This window comes from Lissotriton helveticus, chromosome 9, assembly GCF_964261635.1.
Source record: "Lissotriton helveticus chromosome 9, aLisHel1.1, whole genome shotgun sequence".
In the NCBI taxonomy this organism is placed as follows: domain Eukaryota; kingdom Metazoa; phylum Chordata; class Amphibia; order Caudata; family Salamandridae; genus Lissotriton; species Lissotriton helveticus.
This window is the reverse complement of record NC_136070.1, coordinates 729,981,279-730,005,180: the sequence shown is the minus strand read 5'-3', so window position 1 is coordinate 730,005,180 and position 23,902 is coordinate 729,981,279. Positions and strand designations below refer to the sequence as shown.

General features: G+C 42.0%; 1 protein-coding gene across 10 annotated transcripts in view; it reads right to left on the bottom strand.

The window, feature by feature from the left end:
- The window catches only part of TOP6BL (TOP6B like initiator of meiotic double strand breaks), a 2,208,219-nt gene that overhangs the window by 601,695 nt on the left and 1,582,622 nt on the right, over positions 1-23,902 (bottom strand). The window contains exon 15 of one of the 10 annotated variants that reach the window (XM_078660845.1): positions 2,743-2,918. The exons of the other annotated variants lie outside the window; for them this stretch is intronic. Within the exon in view, the coding sequence (XP_078516971.1) occupies positions 2,848-2,918 (71 nt within the window). The 3' untranslated portion in view covers positions 2,743-2,847. Of the gene's footprint in view, positions 1-2,742; positions 2,919-23,902 lie in introns of those variants that run through there. 10 annotated transcript variants of the gene reach the window in all.

Here is a 23,902-nt window from a genome sequence, read left to right as displayed (position 1 = left end):
CGCAGGCAAGGTGCTTGTGCGTTCATCTTGTCGACGATCCTCACCCACATCTTTGTTTTCTGTGACATGGGGGTCTGTTGGACCAAGGTTCCAAATAAATGTGGCTCTACTTGGAGTAGTTCATCAACCAATACTTCCAACTCACTATCTGTGAATTTTGGATTCTTCTTTGGGGGCATGGTGCTGGGTGTTTGTGGAGATTGATGTGTGTGTGTGTGTGAGGGTGTAAGTGGGGAAGAATGGGTGTCAGTTTCTCTTGCTTGGTGTGAGTGTGTTTGGGAGGTGATAATGGTGTGGATGTTGTGTGTTGAGTGAGTTGTGGCTCTGAGTGCAGTGTAGTTGTCTTCTCAGCTGTGATGTGTTTAGAAATGGCAAAGGATCATGGTAGTGGATTTGGGCCTTTATGTAGGTGGAGTTGTGGGTGTGTCTCTGTGCATTTTTTTAATTGATTCTTTATTTATTTCGACATTGCTTGTTTGGTTCTTTTCTCTGGATTTGAAAGTAGGTTTTGTTGTGCATGATGGAGACGTTCAGTTGACTGGGAATGACGCAGACAGGGGCAATTGGGATGTACTCAAGAGTCTGAATCACTCACAATCTGCTGCGTTGCAGCGTTAGCGTACGCGTCGGTCACGACAGGCTGTTTCCAATAGGAGTCACTGTTTCCTGTACGTCTCGTTCTTCCGGATTGTGCTCCCTGCGAGTCGTTTCATTTTGCATGCATTGCATCGTACTCGTATGCTTGTACTGAGCCTGTATGTGTCGTTCGGGTCCAGTCCGGGTCCTTGTCGGTCAGTACGTTTTGTGTTCCGTTTACAGGCGGATCACTGTTTACCATGCGGCTCGGACGTGCGGATTGCGCTCTGTGAGACTCGTTTGGAATTCACACGCATGTCATCAGACTCGTACAGTCGTAAGAAGCGTGTACGTGTGGGTGGGACTCCAGTCCCGGTCCGTGTCGGTCGGTACGTTTTACGTCCCGGATCGGGCCCTAAACAGTATAGATGATTTGTATGTTATTAGTGTGCCTCTCAGTTGGAGTTCCAAAGTGTCATGATTGAGGCCAAAGATTTTATGAAAGTTTTCTATCCCGGTGTCTTTGTCCACATGAGAATCAAGATTAGGATCTGAGTTATCTATCAAGAAAGGGGCATTGATTATGGCCCAGAAATCCCTTAAGTTATTTGTGATTGCAGCTCCTCTTCTTTTAGAAATTTCTGCCTGGCGTTTCTTGCCTCTTTATATTGTTGACAAGAAAGTCTGATTAAGGCCCAGTCCCTTGGCTTTGTTTTAAGCGCATTGTGGAGGTTGGCTAAGGCCTTAGTGCAAGCTGAATCAAACTAACCTAGAGCTGTAGGCTTACGGGTGGAAACATTAAGCACCAGGTTTGATTTCACCTCCTTCAAAATTGCCTCGAAGGCTGCCACTACATACACTGAGAATGTATTTGGGTCGAGGGAGGTCATTACCTCGTTGCATTTACTGACTACAACCAAAGGGACAATTTTGTCTTCATCAGTCTTCCCCCATTTAAGAGACATCCCATTTTTCTTTGCTATGTAAGTATTTGGGACACACCTCATGTGCAACTGTTTCCATTTCATTTGGCATATTATGGCCGTCTGATCGCTAAAATGTGAAAATTATGTTTTGATATCATTACAAATGGGTTTCTGCGATGCAGATACAACCAGATAATCAATGGTAAAGCCCTGAGAATTAATACCAAACATTTGATATAATAAGCATGTGCTTGAATCTGCTGGGTTAGCGATTTCTATGTTCCTTGTGATAAGGAGTCTGTTGAAAACAGTACCATAGGCATTATGAATAAAATGAGGGGTTCACTGACAAAACATCGAAGTAAAAATACAGAGGAAAAAAATATCGATGTGAAAATATAGAATGCAAAAATATCAACTCCCTATACTTAAACAGGTAAGTACAAAATATGAGAAGAAAAAATAAATCGATGTAAAAATATAGTTGTACAAAATATCGGATATATGGATATATACATATTTATGAATTTTATGGTATTGGTGCAGATCTATTAAGATATGTGTTGATATATATTTATATGTTTTTTAAATACAGTATATATAATATCTGTGTTTTTACCAGGAGATTCAGGCATTTATGCCGAGTCCGAGAGTCATTGTTTACAATTAAGTAAATGCAGTTATAATTAATATCTAGATCGAGCAAGCAGTGCAATAACATTGAAAGTTGTATTTATTTGCAAAGTTTAAACAACATGGCGTAAGAAAGGATTATGTCTTCTATGTCCATGCTAGAGTGCATCACATGATTATGTGCACAAGGGGCAGGCAGTTGGAAAAAAACACTTATAAGGTATACAATGCTGCCTAAATTTTGTGTGAGCAAGAGCACGGAGGTGCTCGAAACGCGTTGCAGCAGAGCGGGAAAGAAATAAATACCTTCTGCCTCGTACATTGTGGTCCGCCTTCTTCCTTTTCCCAGGAGTGGATGAGTGGAGAAATTGGCGTTTGGGGGAGATATATATATATATATATATATATATATATATATATATATATATATATCCACAAGAAACTCCTCTCGTCACCGAAACACAGGAGACAGACCACAAGACCAGATGTCAGGTTTCTTTTTTATTTGCTCAAGTTCGTGGAAAAGTGCATAACGCATTTCCGGCTACTAGAGCCCTTGTTCACATGCAACCAATGTTTGTACATTTTTTATTTTTATAGTGCACACTTTCCCCAATCGCCTCCGCCCCCTCCATACATCACGTGATCATGGAAATCAAAGACATATTCAAAATAGAAAAGCCTATATGTCCGTATAAATACATAGATACATTTAAATAAAATCACATATGTACACAAGTTTGAGCCAGAAGTCTCCGGATAAATCCATCAAAATACTTGTATCTAGAGGGGGGCAAAAAAAGGGGCGAATTATAAAAAATCCTTCTTTAAATAGTTAGAATATTTATACAATGTTCAACAAGAACAGAATGGTAAATGGGTAAGATCTTGTTGTGCTATTTTTAAAGTACAAACAGTGCATGTCCATAAAGTGCAAACGACCAATTATGACAAATATTTTGTCTAGAGGAAGAAAAAGTGCCAATGTGCATGATAAACCAGCTTGTAAACATTTGCCTCATCATAGTATTTTCAACAATTAGGTAAGACCACATTTTGCTAAAATTAAAAACATGATAAAAGCATTTGATAATCCAAGCAAGCATAATCATAAATAAGTAAATATTATAAAAACACCCTGTGTATGAAAATTGTGTAAAAATACAGAATAAATATAGGTAATAAATTACATATATTTACAGATAGGGAATACACCAAGAGAATTTCATAGTTTCCGACTAACAGGGAACCTGACTAGACAGAATGAGAATGTAATAATTACATAGAGGGACTGTCTTTACATATGAAAAAAGCCAAAGCAACCTCCAGGCAACAGGGAACCTGACTACCTGGGAGCAAAGATCAGTGACTGACAATCAGACCCAAAAAAGAGAGAATTGTTTTTGAGAGTATATGGGGGATTCTAAAGAAAAGTATGCAGATCCTCTGTATTATTAAGGCCATTCGGACTTTTACTATCGAATTCCAATATCATGAATGATTCCAATTGCCTTAGTTTTAAATCCCTGTTACCACCTCTTCGTAATTTCGGTATTGCCCCCACAACATAATAAGATAAACAGTTTACATCCTTATTATGTGTTGACTCGAAGTGGCGTGCCACTGGATAACTAGAGTCACTGTGCAGAATTGCACGCAAATGTTGCAGGATCCTGACGTGCACTTGTTTGCTGGTACTGCCGATGTAATTGAGGCCACAAGTGCACGTCAGGACATATACCGCAAATTCAGTTTTGCATGTATATTGACCTACAATCGGGATTGCACTCTCACTGAATGGGGTAAAGTAGTGGGTTTTATTAGTACCAAATTTACAGGCCCTGCAACTGGAGCATTTGCGAAATCCACCTGCTGTCTGCATCCAATTCGCTTTTTGCTTAAGTTCTGGACTTGGCTGGTCCAGAACGGCTCCCATATTGCGTGCCCTGCGGAAGGTTATCGTGGGTTTAGGGGGTAGTAATGCACCCAAGACCGAATCTGTCATAATAATGGGCCAATTGTTGGTGATGATCTTCCTGATTGTACTTTCCTGGTCACTGAATGCTGTAATAAACCTAGGGCATGTCTCATTGTTTGTGTTTCCTTTAGAAGGAGAGTCTTCTATGACATTATCGACCGGGAGGAGGCTATCTCGAGTTCTCAAATTTGCTTTTTTCAAAGCTTGGTCAAAGATCTTCTTGGGGTAGCCTCATTCCCTTAATCGAATTTCTAGGTCCCTCACACAGTTTGTAAAATCTTCATTGGTGCTACAGATCCTTTTCAATCGAAGGATCTCTCCATAAGGGATGCTGTGGATGGTATGTTTGGGATATATATATAAAAGAATAATAATTATTAAATATGTTAAATGATAAAATTAGTATGAAAAGCAATGTCGATTTAATATAAATGTAAAAAATATAATAAATAAACTTCATTAAAAAAGTTTAACACACATTCATATTAATTCATATATATTTCCTTTGAAACAATAAATAAACTATTTATTTTAGTTTATTTTATAATTTTAAAATTATATAAAGATTTATATTACACACATATATATATATATATATATATATATATATCGTTTTTTATGTCCAGAAACCAATGCCGAGCCCAATTCCTTCAGTGCGAGTGATATTTTATTATTCCAAACAGTGAAAGGGTACCACCAATAACATAAAATCTAATACAAAAACATTATGTTATAAAGTAAAATATTAAACTATTTAAAAATCTTCATACTTACATTTCCAACTCAGGTGAGTGCAACAGTAGGGAAAGTGTTGGATAGCGGAGGATTACAAATTACTATTCCCACTCCAGTGAGTGCAACACTAGGGAAAGTGTTAGATAGCGGTGGGGTAATAATTCATTCTCTCACTCCAGTTATTGCAACAATACGGAAAGTGTTGGATAGCGGTAGGGCATAAATTACTATTCCCACTCCTGTGATTAAAACAGTAGGGAAAGTGTTGGATAGCAGTGGGGTAAAAATTACTCTTCCCACTCCAGTGAGTGCAACAGTAGAGAACATTTTGGATAGCAGAGGGGTAAGACCTATTATTATTACCACACTAATGAGTACAACAATAGGGAAAGTGTTAGGTAGGTGAGGGGTACACATTACTATTCCCACTCCAGTGAGTGCAACAGTAGGGAAAGTGTTGGATGGTGACAGGATAAAATATACTATTCCCACTCCAATAATTGAAAAAGTAGAGAAAGTGTTGGATAGCGGAGGGGTAAAAATTATTATTCCCACTCCAGTGAGTGCAACAGTAGCGAAAGTGTTGGATAGCGGACGGGTAACAATTACTATTCCACACCAATGAGTGCAACAGTAGGGAAAGTGTTTGATAGAGGAGGGATAAAAATTACTATTCCCACTCCAGTGAGTGCAACAGTAGGGAAAGCGTTGGATAGTGGCAGGTTAAAATGTACTATTCCCACTCCAATAATTGTAAAAGTAGGGAAAGTGTTGGATAGCGGTGGGGCAGAAATGACCATTCCCACTCCTGTGATTAAAACAGTAGGGAAAGTGTTGGATAGCAGTGGGATAAAAATGACTCTTCCCACTCCAGTGAGTGCAACAGTAGAGAACATTTTGGATAGCAGAGGGGTAAGACCTATTATTATTACCACACTAATGAGTACAACAATAGGGAAAGTGTTAGGTAGCGGAGGGGTACAAATTACTATTCCCACTCCAGTGAGAGCAACAGTAGGGAAAGTGTTGGATGGTGACAGGATAAAATATACTATTCCCACTCCAATAATTGAAAAAGTAGAGAAAGTGTTGGATAGCGGAGGGGTAAAAATTATTATTCCCACTCCAGTGAGTGCAACAGTAGCGAAAGTGTTGGATAGCGGAGGGGTAAAAATTACTATTCCACCCCAATGAGTGCAACAGTAGGGAAAGTGTTTGATAGAGGAGGGATAAAAATTACTATTCCCACGCCAGTGAGTGCAACAGTAGGGAAAGCGTTGGATAGTGGCAGGTTAAAATGTACTATTCCCACTCCAATAATTGTAAAAGTAGGGAAAGTGTTGGATAGCGGAGGGGTAAAAATTACTATTCCCACTCAAGTGAGTGCAACAGTAGGGAATGTGTTGGATTTCAGAGGAGTAACAAATAATATTCTCAATCCAGTCAGTTCAATATTAAAAACAAACTACATTTTAACAACGATAAAAATATTTAAAAAACAAAAGAAATGTAAAAATATATAAATATGGTAAGAATTCAAATACAAACATATTTAATATTCAAAAAATATTATGTTGAATGCAATAAACAAATACCTACAAATATTATATTAAATAAAATAAAAAACAATTTCCAAACAAATACATATTTTTTATTAAAAATTATTTTAAAAAAACAAAAACATTAATTACATCATTTTTTTTTTATTTCCTACCCTATAACACCCTATAACACCACACAATCCACAACACAAATCTAAATGAAAAGAAAATGTACTTTTTCAACTAACATAAATACCAATTAAAGAAATATTATTCATTAAAAAAAATAAAACTCATAAAAAAATATTTAACTTCCCACCCTTTACCTCCCAAATCCCCCAAACCCACAGTTAACATTAAACTATAAAAAATTAATTGCACAATAAAAATGTATTTTCAATTAAAAAACTAATAGTATTTAACAACTAATTATAAAATAAGTAACATTATTTTACTACCCACACTCTATCCCTCTAACAACAAAACCTACACACAAAAAATATTAAAAAATACCCTAATTAAATATAAATCAATTAATTAATATTAGTGATCAACTAATTTTTAAATAATTAAACAAAAGTTACTTTCCAAGCTTTATCCCTATAAACCCCACTAAATTAAACTACACACATGGCATATTTAATTTTCAATTAACTAATTAATAATTAATGAAACATAAGTTACTTCCCACTCTTTACCCCATAAACTCCACAACCCACATCTAAAGAAATCACTTAATTACCACAATTACCTATCAATTAATTGTTTAATATAAATTAACTATTAATAATTAATTACAAGTAAATTACTTTCTACCCTTTACCCCATAAATCCCACAACCGACACCTAAAAATAATCACACAATTACCATAATTAGTTATCAATTAATTAGTTAATATAAATGAACAAATTAATAATTATTTAAACATAAATTATTTCCCACCCTTTACCCCTATAAACCCCACAACCCACACCTAAAATTAATAATAGAATTTCCATAATTAATTTTCAGTCAATTAATATAAATTAAGAACTAATTATTAATTAATGAAAAATAAATTACTTCCCACCACTTACCCCTATAAACACCACAAACCGCACCTAATTTATTCTACACAATTAGCATAATTATCAATGAATTAATAATAGAAATTAACCAATTAATAATTCATTACAAATAAATTACATCCCGCAGTTATTGCTATAAAATCTAACTTGAATAAATAAAAAATAATTATTAATTTGTAATAATTAAATTACGGCCCACCCTATTCCCCTATAAACCCACAACCCGCTACGGAACTAAAAAATGCTAAATTTAATTAAAATAAAATTCACAACTACAAAAAATGTAACACATATATTACGAAAAGTGCTCATGTGCGTAGGACGGCCCCTGGCCATCCTCACATATGGCACAGGGAATCCCTCTGGTGAGGGCACCAGAGGGATTCCCTTTACCCCCCAACAGCCTCGGGCGCTGGGGAAAAGCGTCCCCAGCCCCCGAGGCTGCCTGCATGGATTCTCTGAAATGAGATCAGCGCGCACGTTGTGCTGAAGTCATTTAAGTGAAACTGAAACTGAAATTGGGGGTTTCTGCCCCCCTGGAGGCAGAAACTCCCAATCTGCCTCCCCAGGCGGCAGAAAGCCCACTAGATACCAGTGATTTGTTTTGTTGATTATAATTAGGGGTGGGGGCTTAACAATTTGGGCATGCCAATGCCCCCACCCTATGCTGCAAAAGTAGTCGTTCTGCCCACCGGGGGGACATAAGGGGGCAATAACCCCCAATCTGCTCCCTCGTGGGGCCCAGGGATTTCATTTTAAATGCAATTAAGGGGTTGGGGCTGCCTAATATGGACATGCCAATGCCCCCACCCCCTCAAAATGACTGTCTTTCTGTCCCCCAGGGGGGCAGAAAGCCCACTAGACACCAGGGTTTTTTCCCCCAGAAGAATTTAGGGGTGGGCGGCTCAAGATGGGAATGCCGATACCCCCACACCCCACAAAATTCCAGTCTTTCTGCCCCTCCGGGGGCAGATGGGGGCAGTAGCCATCAAGCTGCCCCCCTCAGGGGACAGAAAGCACCCAAGATGCCAGGGATTCTTTTTGTTAGAGGCCCGGGTGGGGGCCTCCCAGAATGGGCATGCAAATGCCCCCACCCTCCCCCCAAAGAAAACAAAAGACTTGATGCCCCCCGGCAGGCAGATGGGGCAATAGCCCTTAATCTGCCCCCACCAGGGGGGGCAGAAAGCCCACTAACCAACAGGGATTTATTTTTCAAAGTTCGGGTGTGGTCTGTCCAGATTGGGCATGCCAATGCCCCCACGCACCCCAAAAAAGTTGCCACAGTCTTTCTTCCCCTCCTAGGAGGCCGATGAAGCAGTAACCCCTGTTCTGCCCCCCTGGGGGCAGAAAGCCCACTATCTGCCAACGATTATGCTGGCTTTTTTTATAAGCGGGGTGGGGGCTGACCAGATTGGGCATCCCAATGCCCCTGACCACCCAAACAATAGCCACAGTCTTTCTGCCGCCTCTGGGGCTTATCGGGGCAATAGCCCCCGATCTCCCCCTCCCCAGGGCGGCAGAAAGCCCACTAGGCACTGACTTTTTTCGGAATATGCCTAGCTGTAGATTTTGAGCCCTAGCTCTACCGCCCCCCCCCCCTTCCCTGGCCAAATAAAAACAGGTCGTTTTGTTATATATGTATTTTTGAAGTCTCCACAGTACGATTTGGGGCATTTCTTGTTCAGCCACTATGCCTACCCACACAAGTGAGGTACCATTTTTTCGGGAGACCAGGGGGTACGCTTGGTGGTAGGAAATTTGTGTCTGCCTGGTGATCCTACAACTTTCCCACTCAGAAATTAGTAAAATATTTGATTTTTTTCAGCAAAAGTTGAGGTTTGCAGGGGATTCTGGGTAGGGAAATATTGGAGGATCCATGCAAGCCATACCTTCCTGGACTCCCTTGGGTATCTACTTTTCAGAAATGTGTGGGTTTTGTAGGTTTCTCTAGATGGTCGCCGAGCCGGGGGCCAAAAACTCATGGGACCACCCTTACAAACAATGATCCAAAACAACTGTCGCGGAAATGTAGAGGTAGTGGTGATAGAATCACCCTCTTAAATTGTATATATAAACAGTAAGATTCTATCAATGTGCACAAGTGAATAACTTTAATTTTTCAGTTCTGTGGAGAAAATCTATCTAAAGTTTGTGAGAACGGCTCTCTTTGCTGATGGCAAAGGAGAGCACTATGTGTTTTTAAAATACCCCTCACACACTAAGAATCCCTTAGTGTCATGCTTCATCGTGGGATCTTCCCGTCCCTCTACGGGGCGGGGCGTGCTACAACCTACGAGCTACGCGGGAGCACTTGATATTGTGACGATAGGCTATGTGTAGTGTGAAGACAGTGGAAGCGATTAGGAAAAAGTGTAGGGACCTAAATATGTGAAGGCAAATTAAAAGTTCCCTGGCTAGTAGAAAAAAATGATTTATTGACTTCTCTGGCTGGGAATATTAAAAAAGGGGTTCTTAGTAGAGCGTATTGTGCTGTCTACTTGGTCGACATGACATGTTTCATAAGCAGTCCCCTACTGCTTACTCCTCAGGACCTCTAATGGTCCCTACTAATTATACTCAGTTCTGATAACTATGTAGTATGCCTAAAGTCCTAAAACAAGACAGCAAAAATCGGCTGCTTCGTTTAGCTTCAGGGCTTGAGTGGCCCTAGATGAAGCAAAAAATGTGTGACCTATTATGGTCTCTGTAAGAGAAAGGGAAAAGGGGGGGGGCAGGAAAAGAAGAAAATGCAGTGATTATTAGCACAGGCATCTTTGCACACAGTTCTCAACGTTCTCATGTTTACATAGGTCACATTGTGACAAAGCATATGTTACCCTGTGTAACGTCATCGTTATTTATCATCATTAGGAAAAAAAACGTGATATATTTTTCTTATATAGTTAGCATATTCTCATGTGAAATGCTGTGGTTCAATATATTCTTCCAATGATTCTTTAGTCTCGGGTCAATGATAACCCCCTAAATCTCACACACATTAACACATGCCTCAATGCATTCATGTCACACAGCCACGTCCACAGTAATTTCGATCCCGGGAATGTGACAGGGTTACTGTTGTAGCTGGGGCAATATTCTACTTAGGGAGTCTGTTCATGAGAAAGTTGGTGTATTAATACAAAAGAGGTAAATATAAAAAACGGGGTTTGCTTGGTTTTTGTTTAAAAGAGCGACCTGTTACACGCATTCTTTTTAGTAAAATGGTTATACATACTGATATGTGAATTTTAGCGTGCCCCATGAGCCTGCATCGTAGGGTTTTCCATGCGGTTGACTGAAAAGAAAAGCGCATCACAGAGTCACTCGAGATGCTCGTCTTGTATTTTGCCCATAGTATATGCCTGACCATGTTTTAAAGACCTATGATCGTGGTCTTACTTACGTAGCCGCTGGCAAGAAAATACCTCAATCCTACCCCTCTGCAGCTCCGTGGGTTCTGGAGGTGCTGACAGAAATTGTTTATTTAACGGGAGTTCGCAGTGCATCACCCGTGTGAGAAACGATTAGTCGTCTCCAGCTCTGCTCTGTTGTAGCGAGAAAAAGCTGGAGCACTGACCCAAAATGGCCGCTCCTCATGGCACCAGCAGTGGAGAAGACGCAGCGGTGTAGTCTTTCCTCTATTTCTTTAATGAAAGTTCTTTACTGTCTCTGATGCGATAAAAAAGGCTAATTGAGATAATGGGTAGGTAGCGTAAGCGGACGCTCACTAGGCGTTAACAAATTGGGCACTAAGTGTAAAAAGTTCAAAAATAGAAGAAGGCTCTTTTAGCGTTTTATGGTTTTCTTTATGCGCTAAATGTGAAAGGTTGAAAGACACTTACGGAGATTGTGACCAACATAGAATGTATGGGCAAATGTCTTGATTCGCATATTTGCTCAGTGGTGTGATGGCCAAATGTAGCAATGTTATAAGTGTTCAAGTCAGGTCTGTGTGTGTGGTTTAGATAAAAAACACCGTAACAAAAAAGGGGCCTTAACATGGCGTAGGTAAAACCCTCCTGTAGAGAGTGATGTGGATGCTCGTAGGATACGCATCTGATAAACAGAATGGTCAGGAGGTCATCATCTTCTATTCTTAGAGGGATCTTGGTAGCCAGTTACAGTTGTCCCCATGGTATCTCGTTGTTCAGGCCAGATTTGTTAGTGTTCAGACGGAACACCCATCTTTGTTCTTTCTCGAGGAGATGTTCCTCTTTTTCAACTTGCTCAATTATAGTCCACGAGATGTCCTCGGGTTTGTGCCCATTCTCCAGGAAATGCGTAGCCATTTTTGTGCTGGCTTTTTTGCACTTGATAGTACTCTTGTGTTCCCCTATTCTTATCTTGATGGCCCTGCTGGTCATGCCAACGTACTCTAAGTGACATGGACATCTAATCAGATAGACCACGTTGTGGCTATTGCATGTTGTGAAGCATCTTTGCTCCCAGGTGGTTCCGTTCTGAAATGTCAATTTTTTACTTCTCCTCGTTAGACAGCAGACTTTGCATTTCCCACACGGGTGGTGGCCTTGGACAAAGTTCGGATTTCTTGTGGAGTCATTTCTCATAGTCTTTGGCCTGGTGTGTACCAGTATATCACGTATGCTTCTCCCCTTTCTGTGAGAAAACATAGGTTTTGGTATCTGCAATCCTCCACTGTTCAGGATCTTCCAGTGCTTGTTCACAATTTTAGTCACCTGGTTAGAGCTCGTGTTATATGTAGTTATACATATTGGTCTCCTGTCCTCTTCTTTGTGTATTTTTTCTTCCAATAGGCTCTCTCTGCAGTTATTGCGTGCCCTCTTATATGCTTGGTTTATTATTTTGTAAGGAAACTGACGGGTTTCTAATTTTAGGCACAGATCTTGGGACTGGAGTTTGAAGTTTTCAATCTCAGTGCAATTCCGCCTTAGGCGGAGAAACTGACCGTAAGGTAAATTGTCCCGTAAGTGTTTCTGTTGGAAGCTCTGGTACATGAGTAGACAGTTCTTAGATGTACTCTTGAAGTGGGTGGTTTTCATCAGTCTCCCATTCTTGGGGAAGATGTTGAGGTCGAGGAATACGAGGTTGCTGTTAGAGCTAGTGCTGGTGAATTTTAGGATGTCATCTTTCAGGTTAAGCCAAGCGAGAAATTGTTGTGAGGTCCTTTCATCGCCATCCCAGATAATGAGGATGTCGTCAATATACCTTTTCCAGGTCCTTATGTTCTTTCTAAAGGGGTTTCTGGGATGGAGTATTCTGGTGTCTCCAGGTGGTGCACGTAGAGACCAGCTATAGTGGGAGCAAAAGTGCTCCCCATGCTGGTCCCGTGCTTCTGTAGGTAAAGGGTTCCGTTGTACTCGAAGAAATTCTCCTTCAATGCCAGTGAGCAGCATTCCATGAGCACATTCCTTGGTGTTTGGTAGTCCCAAGCACTTCACAACGCCTGACCAGCCTACCTGAATAGCCGACTCAAATACCACACCCCCACCCACCAGCTCCGCCAGCCTCGCCACCGTCCCCCGCATCCAATGAACTACCTCCGGCGGCAGATCCTTCTCCTATCTCGCCGCCAAGACCTGGAACACCCTTCCTACCCACCTACGTCAGACCAACGACCTACTCGCCTTCAGAAAACTCCTCAAGACCTGGCTCTTCGAACAGTAGCGTTGCCCCCCCCCCCCCCCTCAGCACCTTGAAACCCTCACGGGTAAGTAGCGCACCTTACAAATCCCCTGATTGATTGATTGATTGATTAGACGTTCTGCCCCCCTAGGGGAGAGGCAGGGGCATTTACCAACAATATGCCCCGGGAGGGGCAAAAGGTCAGTTGAAAACAAGGGATTTCAAAACTGTGCCAAAACAGAAGGAGGGCCCTGCCTACCCTGGCACTGAAACTAAAAATGTCCCTAACACAGTCCCGCTTCCTAGGGATGTAAGAACAATCTGTACGTAAAGCTGGTGGTCAGAGAGATTACACAATAGGAACAGATAATGCTACAATGTCAGTGAATTAACAATTAAAAAATTAACAATACCAAATCATAAGTTAAAAAGGCAGTTTATTCCATACAATACATTTGTGTGTATGGTACATAAAAACATTACATTAAAAATATTTGGAAAAATAGTTGTCGACGCAGCGTTGCGGTATTGTAATTAACACCTTCTTCAGGACAGTTTTTCTAAATAATAGAAAACATACAAAATAAAATTTATTCAGATTAAAAACATTTTTGCATAGAAGACATTGAGCATAATATACACACCAAGTATTTTCTTTTTTGTTCCATTGTTGATTGAACTCATCCTATTTAACATGACCATCAGCATAAACCACACGTAATTAAACAATCAAATATTACGAAATTCTCATAATAATTATTATTTTTAAAACATTGTACCGTATCTCTAATGCAGAAAATTATTCAGATAACCTACCTAGACACAGTGAATATGAAGATATCCTGTAATTTAATCAACCACTACTAGTGCACTGATATCATTGTATTAAAACAATAGCGGAGAAGGATAACCTTCTCTTAAATTTCTACTTTTAATGAAAAGAGAAATATGGAAAAAAATGTATCGGTTTTATCTACCAGTTGTGCTCTAGTTGTTTAGTAGATTATCAAACAAATGTTCTACCTACCTAGACACAATGCATGTGATGATATCTATCAATTTACCAACCAATTCAAGTAAACAACATCGTTGTAATTAAAACAAGAGAGGTAAATGATGACCTTCTCATAGATTTCCACCTTAAATAAGGAAAAGATATGGAACAAAAATATATAGAATTTAACTACTCATTCCACTCTAGTTATTCATTGGAATGGCGTAATAAATGAGTTTTTCAAATAATTGTTAGCAAAAGAAGTACCTTTTTAATGCAAGGTCTTCTCAGTATATTTATGTACGCTGGAGCCACCGGAGAATTCTATATTCAAGATGCTGGAAATATATATATATATATATATATATGTTGTTGAATTTTATAATACAATGGCTCAAATGCCCGTTAGTTCAGTATTGGGGATCAGCCTCCTTGGGCTTTTTAAATGTGCCACCCATAAATAAAATACGTATCATATCAATCGCATTGTCATTATACAGTAGGATTTAAAAGCCTAATTCGCTTAAATCTTGCATCCTATTTAGAAACACCCCTTCTACTATTTACTTGTGGAGGGCAGGGTCCATCTTTTGTTCGTGCTCGCCTAGTGTCACAAAATCACGTTATCTATTCTAGTTGGTCATGATTCAATTCATATATAGCCATTATTATTGTTCTGTGTAATTAAGAGCAGGTGTTAAGACTCCCTTGCACTTGCGAACTATATACAAAAAGGCTGGTCTTGTGGGTAAAATAAAGCTGCTGACCACGATGTTGCCTGTCCTTTACATTCAATCGTATCTGGGCAAAACCATGCAGTTGTTTTTAGTTTTTAGAAACCGGTCCTAGGATGCTTGATTCCGGTCCAGGGAAGACATGGCTTGGCAGTTCGGGCTGGACTGTTCCCATGAGGCACAGGGCCAAGACTGATTTTCGTATGGCCGTGTCTGAACTGGGGTGGCTTGGTGAGCAAAATAACGATGGATTAAACCCAGACCTGTGACTTGGGGTGAATGTTTTGCCATTGTGCAACATTCCATCCATCATCTTGTGTGTTTTGCTGTTCACCCTATGTGGGAAGAGTATGCCCAGACGTGGGTCCCGTGCTCACTACGCCACTGGAGTCAAGCTATCCTGGCTAAAGATGGCTGATGGCCAAAAACCGGTCCTAGGATGCTTGATTCCGGTCCAGGGAAGACATGGCTTGGCAGTTCGGGCTGGACTGTTCCCATGAGGCACAGGGCCAAGACTGATTTGCATATGGCCATGTCTGAACTGGGGTGGCTTGGTGAGCAAAATAACAATGGATTAAACCCAGATCTGTGACTGGGGGTGAATGTTTTGCCATTGTGCAACATTCCGTGCATCATCTTGTGTGTTTTGTTGTTTGTAGTTAGAGATCGCATACCTTAGTCGCTGATTTACAGGTAACAAACTTGCAGTTGAAATTATGCCGCAATATAGATATTCTGACGAATGGGGCTAATTTGTCCCTCTCTTCCCCAAAAACGTATTAATTTACTACAATGGACAAAGTATTTTTAGTTACAAATATTCGGATAGTGAATATTACGGTGCGGGGACTGGTAATTTGCTTAAAAGACATCTCCCGTTTTCCCCCTCGTTTCTGTTATCATGCTCGGCTAAATACCGTTCATGATTACATAACGCAACTATTGCAGTTATGCCATACATTTTCTTTCTGCAGCTAAAACCACATTAACTCCTGCGCTCTGCTCCTACGATATTACATTATCTTTGCTGAGCACAAGCGATTTTATTGAAAGCCGGTTTGTGCCACGTACCTAATACTCTCTATGCAGCCTCCCTGCTCACAGCGTACAGCTTCCAGGTCAGGAACGAAAAAAGGAGAACCTGCCCGGAGCTGTTTAAATACAATTATGTACCATGGGACTTAACCACATGTGCCGCGTGGTTGGTCCGCTTTTTTAAAAAAAACGAAAGAGCAGTTTTATTGATTTCTAACAAACTATGCTTACTATTGCAGCCGCCACACTGGAGACTATGTGAAGCACGAATATATGTACACAAAACAAGAGCTTATTAACAACAACTAAGGAGTGACTAAGTGCAAACGAATAAAGAATATTTAAAAAAAATCTTTTTAGTGTCTTTATCTTTATATATATCTCTCTCTTACTAACCCCCTCAAGAACAAGGAAACCCCTTAAAGAAAAGTATTCCTAAGGGGAACCAATGTCCCTGTGTGATTTCCAGAGGGAAGGAAATCTTATCTTTTTTGTAAAAGGACCCTCACTCACCACTAGTTGGTGACATGCTTCATCATTGGGTCCCCGCTGGGGTGGCCGAATGCCGCCCCAGCGTGCTACAACGCCTGATTTACAGCGGAGCGGGATGTGGTGAGTGCAACAGTGCCCAAATTAAGGTGTGAGTGTAACTGTGGGTGCAGAATTAAAAAATACAAGGTTGTTGCCTATACAAAAATCTTTAATACCGGCCAACCTGTATTAGGTTAAAAACAAAGTGACAGATAGCTAGGTTCTGTCTTAGGAAACCTGTGTCCTGTAAAACAAACAACTGGTCAACATGTTTCTGCTGCTACAACTGCAAATTCACTCAGCATTCGTCAGGACCTAAATTATGTCCTCCGGTGGTGTACGCGCGCTAAGGCGCACCCTCCCGTGAGGCTCTAAATGTGAAAAAATTATTTTGAAGTTTAGTGTTAGTCACGGTTAGTAGCCGTGGTAGCTCACTGCGATTTGCAGGGGCACAAAAAACCTGTGGAGAGGGGAAGAAAAAGACAATACACAATAACATATAATAACACACATCGACATAGAATAAGCTTATTGCAATAGTAAAAATTAGTGCATAGCACTGTTCCATGCACAATGTCAGAATGGTGTCAAAGCCATTGTTTTATTAAGGTGACCATTCACAGGCACTCCAGAATTCACAGAGAGCCTTCAAGGTTTTATGATGTCCCCCATAGGTAGAGTGAACAACATCTCCACCCAGAAGTGACTTCAAACGCTGCATTACCGCTGCTTTTATTTAATGTGGACAGAATGTCAAGGGAGTATACTTTACTCAGCCTGTCACTGCCAAAAGCGATAATTAAAAGGAATGTAGCTATCGTACTTCGTCCTAAATTGTATAGTGCCTCTTTTAATAGTACCAGGAAACCAGTAAAAGAACCCCCCTTGTAAGAGTTCAGTGGTGCTTTTTTCAGTGGCGACATACAAACTCAAACACTCACGTTACGAGAGCAAAAGACTCTCCCCGTGGGTCGAGACAGCGCGGGATACCTTCACGCGGTGTCTATCTTTAAAAAGAGGAGAGAAAATGTTATCCCTCAAACAGAGAGTGTTCTTCTTTGTTGCCGCTAAGTCAGATTAGAGTTTGTGACTTACTTGAGCACTCGCGACTCCCCGCATTGCACCTGCACTCTGGGCTGCTGTCTCCCCGGAAGTGAGGTATGCTTTCCCGGGATAGCATTTATCTTGCAGTATGAGGGAGTTCCGATCACGTGGGTAGCTTAACGTAACGTCGTTTAAGCTAGGCTCCAGCTCTTAAAGAGGTAGTGTCTGATATCATGCTTGTATTCGGGGTTCAAATCACCAATGGGCTAGATGGTATGAATATTAGAATTCAGACATTACTCCCTAAACCATGCCAAAATTCATAGTGCATGGTGTTAGTTAATGTGGTGGTATTAATAGTGCCCGACATGTGGATTTTTCGGTTCAAGTCTAAAAGCCGGTATCTGATATCATATTCGCGGTTCGAATCCCCAATGAGCTAGATGGTGCGAATATTATAATTTAGACATTACTCCCTAAACCATGCCTAAATTCATAGTGCATGGTGTTAGTTAATGTGGTGGTATTAATAGTGCCCGACATGTGGATTTTTCGGTTCAAGTCTAAAAGCCGGTATCTGATATCATATTCGCGGTTCGAATCCCCAATGAGCTAGATGGTGCGAATATTATAAATCAGACATTACTCCCTAAACCATGCCTAAATTCATAGTGCACGATGTTAGTTAGTGTAATGATTATAAAAGTGTCCGACATGTGGATTTTTATTGTTCAAGGATATAAGCCGTGTAGGCTCTTCCAACGGGGCATTGAGGTTAAATTTGAGTCATTAATTACATGTGAACTCAGCACTGGTCAGTCAAATAAGATTGCTCATTGGAAAACAGAGTACCCAGGGGTTTGTACACAACAGTGGGGGCCTATCATGAGATGTTATACACCAGTTCAGATTATGTCAACCCAAATTAACATGTCAGAGAAATTCAGAACAATGATGTGGCCTTAGTCACTATCTTAACACACTGCCCCAAGGAATATCATCGTTCAGCCCGGTTTTGTTGGTACCCAAGCGATAAATCCAACGTTGTTCTTTCTGAAACAACGCTGCTTCTGAGCCTGTTTCCAGGTGCTCCAGAACTGTCCAATTTAAGAGCTGGAGCCTAGCTTAAACGACGTTATGTTAAGCTACCCACGTGATCGGAACTCCCTCGTACTGCAAGATAAATGCGATCCCGGGAAAGCATACCTCACTTCCGGGGAGACAGCAGCCCAGAGTGCAGGTACAATGCGGGGAGCCGCGAGTGCTCAAGTAAGTCACAAACTCTAATCTGACTTAGCGGCAACAAAGAAGAACACTCTCTGTTCGAGGGATAACACTTTCTCTCCTCTTTTTAAAGATAGACACCGCGTGAAGGTATCCCGCGCTGTCTCGACCCACGGGGAGAGTCTTTTGCTCTCGTAACGTGAGTGTTTGTGTTTGTATGTCGCCACTGAAAAAAGCACCACTGAACTCTTACAAGGGGGGTTCTTTTACTGGTTTCCTGGTACTATTAAAAGAGGCACTATACCATTTAGGACGAAGTACGACAGCTACATTCCCTTTAATTATCACTTTTGGCAGTGACAGGCTGAGTAAAGTATACTCCCTTGACATACACCACCGGAGGACATAATTTAGGTCCTGACGAATGCTGAGCGAATTTGCAGTTGTAGCAGCAGAAACATGTTGACCAGTTGTTTGTTTTAAAAGACACAGGTTTCCTAAGACAGAACCTAGCTGTCCGTCACTTTGTTTTTAACCTAATACAGGTTGGCCAGTATTAAAGATTTTTGTATAGGCAACAACCTTGTATTTTTTAATTCTGCACCCTCAGTTACACTCACACCTTAATTTGGGCACTGTTGCACTCACCACATCCCGCTCGCTGTAAATCAGGTGTTGTAGCACGCTGGGGGGGCATTCGGCCACCCCAGCGGGGACCCAATGATGAAGCATGTCACCAACTAGTGGTGAGTGAGGGTCCTTTTACAAAAAAGATAAGATTTCCTTCCCTCTGGAAATCACACAGGGACATTGGTTCCCATTAGGAATACTTTTCTTAAAGGGGTTTCTTTTTTCTTGAGGGGGTTAGTGAGAGAGAGATATATATGAAGATAAAGACACTAAAAAGATTTTTTTAAATATTCTTTATTCGTTTGCACTTAGTCACTCCTTAGTTGTTGTTAATATATTGACTGGGGTACAGGAGTGCCTGTTCATGCCCTTTCTCTCTAGTTGTTATTTGATACACAAAACGAGAGCCCCATTGTGTAACTGTTAGGTCTGCATCTATCTAATCACGGAAGCAATGCAGTTAACAGCATATGAGACAATGGAGGGTTCTCATGTTCACATAAATTAACATGGAAAGAAGCCACATTTGCTGTTGGAATCCCCAGATATTGTCTCTATCATTGAATAAAACGCTCAAAATTTCTCGCATCATATATTAAAATAGACTTAAATGGGCCATCGCTGTTGGGTGGAATCCAAGATGCTGAGAAAGGATGTCCGAAATACATTCCCCTATTGGAAGTGAGCAAAGAATGCTGACCCCGGTACCTGCCTTTGGTGCTTATGAGGGCAGTTATTCAAGAAACATTGACCCCGAGACTCAGCTAAAAGCACTCAGACTCAAGTACATATGGCCAGGGACTACCTAACACCCCCCCCCTTATCAAACCCTATTAATTGACATGAGAGGAATTTCTTTGGAAGCGGGGTTCGTACAACACCCAGCCGTATTAATTAAACATAAAAATCAAACAAAATTGAAATAAACAATATTTACATGAGTACGCAGAAAAACATTTTCAAGACATTTATTACAATTGATAAATACAGATTTCAGATGCTAACCTTAACATAATTCTAATACAAAGGTATTTCCTATCCGAATTTAACATATCATCCATAATCATACAGCATTTACTTTTCTGCGTATCCTGTTTGGGCCTATGGCACGGTCACTAACTTGCATGTCTGCGCCGTTTACTGGCGTCATTGTGCACATGCGGGTGGCCAACCAGCCTAGAGAAGGCGTGACTCCCCCCTACCCCGCACCCATCTAGCCAACTGGCTGTAACTGCCCCTGTAGTTCTAGGAGAGACCACTTGTCCCTCCCCTTGGGCAAACCCATTCAAGAATGGCGGCGCCCTCTAAGGACCTTAAATTTACTGCTCACCAATCATGACCTTACCGCCTGACCAAGGAATAGCACTAAATAAGATGATTGATGACCTGTAAACGGGATAAAGTTCTAAGGAACAAAAGATATTACGACACACCTGTAATCCATTCCATATTTATTTATTTATTGTATGCGATTTTATGTAGCGCAGACTTTACCCGAAGGTTTCAGAGCGCTTCGCAATAGGAACAGTAATGATACATAAGGAAAAAATTACAATTGAACAAATTACAAAAGCAAACGTTACATTACAGGAGACAATAGTGACAATTGTTGCCTTGCCAACACGCCGTATTGGAATAGGACCGGACACACGAGGATTCGTATAGGATTCTAGATAAACGATATTTACGAATCGTGAATGTTGATATAGCCTGGATATATAAAGATATATAAAAATCGAGGATGAGAGATTGGCAGAAGGGGACTGTTTTGCTCTGAGAGAGTTGCGGAAGATACAAGCTAAGCCCCCTCCCGTTTTCTTGACTCGGTTGAGTCTGATAATGTTGTGAGTAGGAGGGACTAATAAGTCAAGGATGGGGCCAGAGGAGTTGTTGAGCCATATTTCAGTGAGGATAAGGAGGTCTAGATCATGAGCAAGGATGAGATCAGCAAGGTCTGTGGCATGTTTCACCGTTGATCTACAGTTAAGTAACATTCATTTCAGATGTGATTCATGCAGGGTGTCTGTGAGCGCGGGCTGTGCTGTGGGGATCAGCATGAGGTTATTAGTGTTTATGGAATTGGCGTTGAGTCTTGGAGCTCTGTGAGGGTTGGGTGTGATGCTTTGGATGGGTATCGCAATACCATGTTTAGGGAATGTTGAGCTAGGGGCAATTAGTGGGGCTGTTTGTAAGGATCCAGTAGGGGCTGAGATGGACGAATGAGGAGAGATGTACTCAAGGAGGAGGAAGAGAATATCAGGTTCTGAGAATGGGTTTTTGGATCTCTCCGGTCTAGAGGGGGCGTTGGGGTAGGGGGCGGTATTCCAATTCTGGTCAGGGGGTTTATGTTGGATCAGAGGTGGGATCTTCTGTGAGATTCTGATGGTGGAAGGATGATGGATCTCCTGTGTGGACATGTTGGAAGAGCGGTCAAGGGCTAGCTCTTTGGCGGACGTAATGAGATTTTGGATTTCATTTTTGATAGTTAGAAGTTCATGGGTAATTTTCATGAGCTTGTAAGCACTATCTGAGTGTGGCTTATAGGTCATGTGGAGGGGAGGCGGAGTAGTAGTTAGTTGGGGGGGCAAAGGGGAGACCAGGGCAGGTGGAGAGGGGGGGATGGGGTATATACCCTAATGGAGAGTTGACTCTTCGATGTACGGGTGCGCAAGAAGGTGAGCGGTGGAGGGGAGGGGAGGGGAAGGGAGGTTGGATGAGTTCCTGTTGGAGAGTGGGCAGGTCAGCTGTCAAGTTAGGGAGTTATGTAGGCAAGGGCTAGTGGAAGAGGGGGTGGGTGAAGTGTCGGAGAGGTGGTCGGAGCGAGGGATTACAACTGATCCGTGATTACTGGCACTTATTTAGACAGGCCATGGGACAATGGGTGAATTAGGGGAGCCTGGAGTTGAAGGATCTGAAGTACTGTGTGTGTTGATCAGGGTGGGAGAGGCAGACAACAAGATGTGGGCAGTTAGCGAGGGATCAGGACCTCTTGAGATGGGGTAGAGTAAAGACCATATCTAGATTAAATAGGGGAGTCTCGAGTGACCAAAGATCTTTTAAAGAGGGCAAATCTGTCATCAAAGGTGACCAGATTGCGATTGGTGGCCTGAATTAGTATAGTCCCATTGTTGTAGAGGGATATAGTGATGTTTGCTCTGAATGTGGGAGATTTCGTAGCCACAAGTCACAGACCGTGAGGGAATTTTTTGGTCGAGTGCCTTTTTTTGGACATAGGTAGGGGTCAGAGATAAGGGTTTCTGGGTTGGCTTCGCGGAGTCTGTGTCTCAGGGTTTTACTCACATTTTTGGAGAAGTGTGTCGGATAGATAATTGTGTAGCTGTTAGTGCCAAGCTTTTCAAGTCTAGGGTCCATACTGCTGTGCCCAACGGACCCCTGCGCCCCTCACATCTTCCACAGGGCCGTCGCTATCATCGCACCCAAACTAGGACGTACAATCAACTGCTCCCTCATAACCGGCATCTACCCAGATGACTGGAAATGCGCAGAGGTGAAACCCCTCCTAAAGAAACCAACGGCCGACCCAGCTGACCTCAAGACTAACGGCCCATCTCTCTCCTCCCCTTTGCAGCCAAAGTAACTGAATGACTCGTGAACGCCCAGCTGACCGCCTTCATCGAAGAAAACTGCATCCTAGACTCTTCCCAGTCTGGCTTCCGTAGCAACCACAGCACCGAGACTACACTCCTCGCAGCCACGGACGACATCCGCATGTTGCTAGACAAGGGACATACCGCAGCCCTTATCCTCCTTGACCTCTCCGCAGCCTTCGACACAGTCGCACATCGCACCCTAGCCGCCAGACTCCACAACGCAGGAATACAGGGATACACCCTTGACTGGATCCAATTCTTCCTCTCTGGCAGAACCCACAGGATCTGACCCCCCTTCCTCTGAGACCCCACTGACATCGTCTGCAGAGTACCCCAAGGATCTTCACTAAGCCTGACGCTCTTCAACATCTACATGGCCCCCATTGTCAGACAGCACAGGCTTAGCATCGTATCCTACGCTGACGACACCCAACTCACCCTCTCCCTCACCAAGAACCCAGAAATCACCAGACTCAGCTTCCAGGAAGAAATGAGAAATGTAGCAGCCTGGATGAAGGACAGCGGCCTAAAGCTTAACTCCGAGGAGACCGAGGTCCTCCTCCTCGGACCCTGCACCTCCGCCTGGGACAACACCTGGTGGCCCTCCACCCTCGGGAGCCCACCCACTCCGACAGACCATGCTCGGAACCTCAGTATAATCCTCGACTCCTCCCTTTCCATGAACTTTAAGATCAACGCCGTCTCCTCCACCAGTTTCAACTGCCTTCGCATCCTTCGTAAGACCTTCAAATGGATCCCCCCAACTGCAGAAAGACCGTCACCCACGCACTCATTACCAGCAGACTTAATTACAGCAACGCCCTCTACGCCAGAATCAACAAAACCCTTCTACACAAGCTCCAAACTGTCCAGAAAGCTGCAGCCAGGCTCGTCCTAGGGACACCGCGCCACAAACATAATACCCAACACCCACGAAACCTCTACTGGCTCTCCATTGAGAAGAGGGTCACCTTTAAACTCCACACCTACGCCTACAAATCCTTCAACAACATCGGATCCAAATACCTCAACGACCGA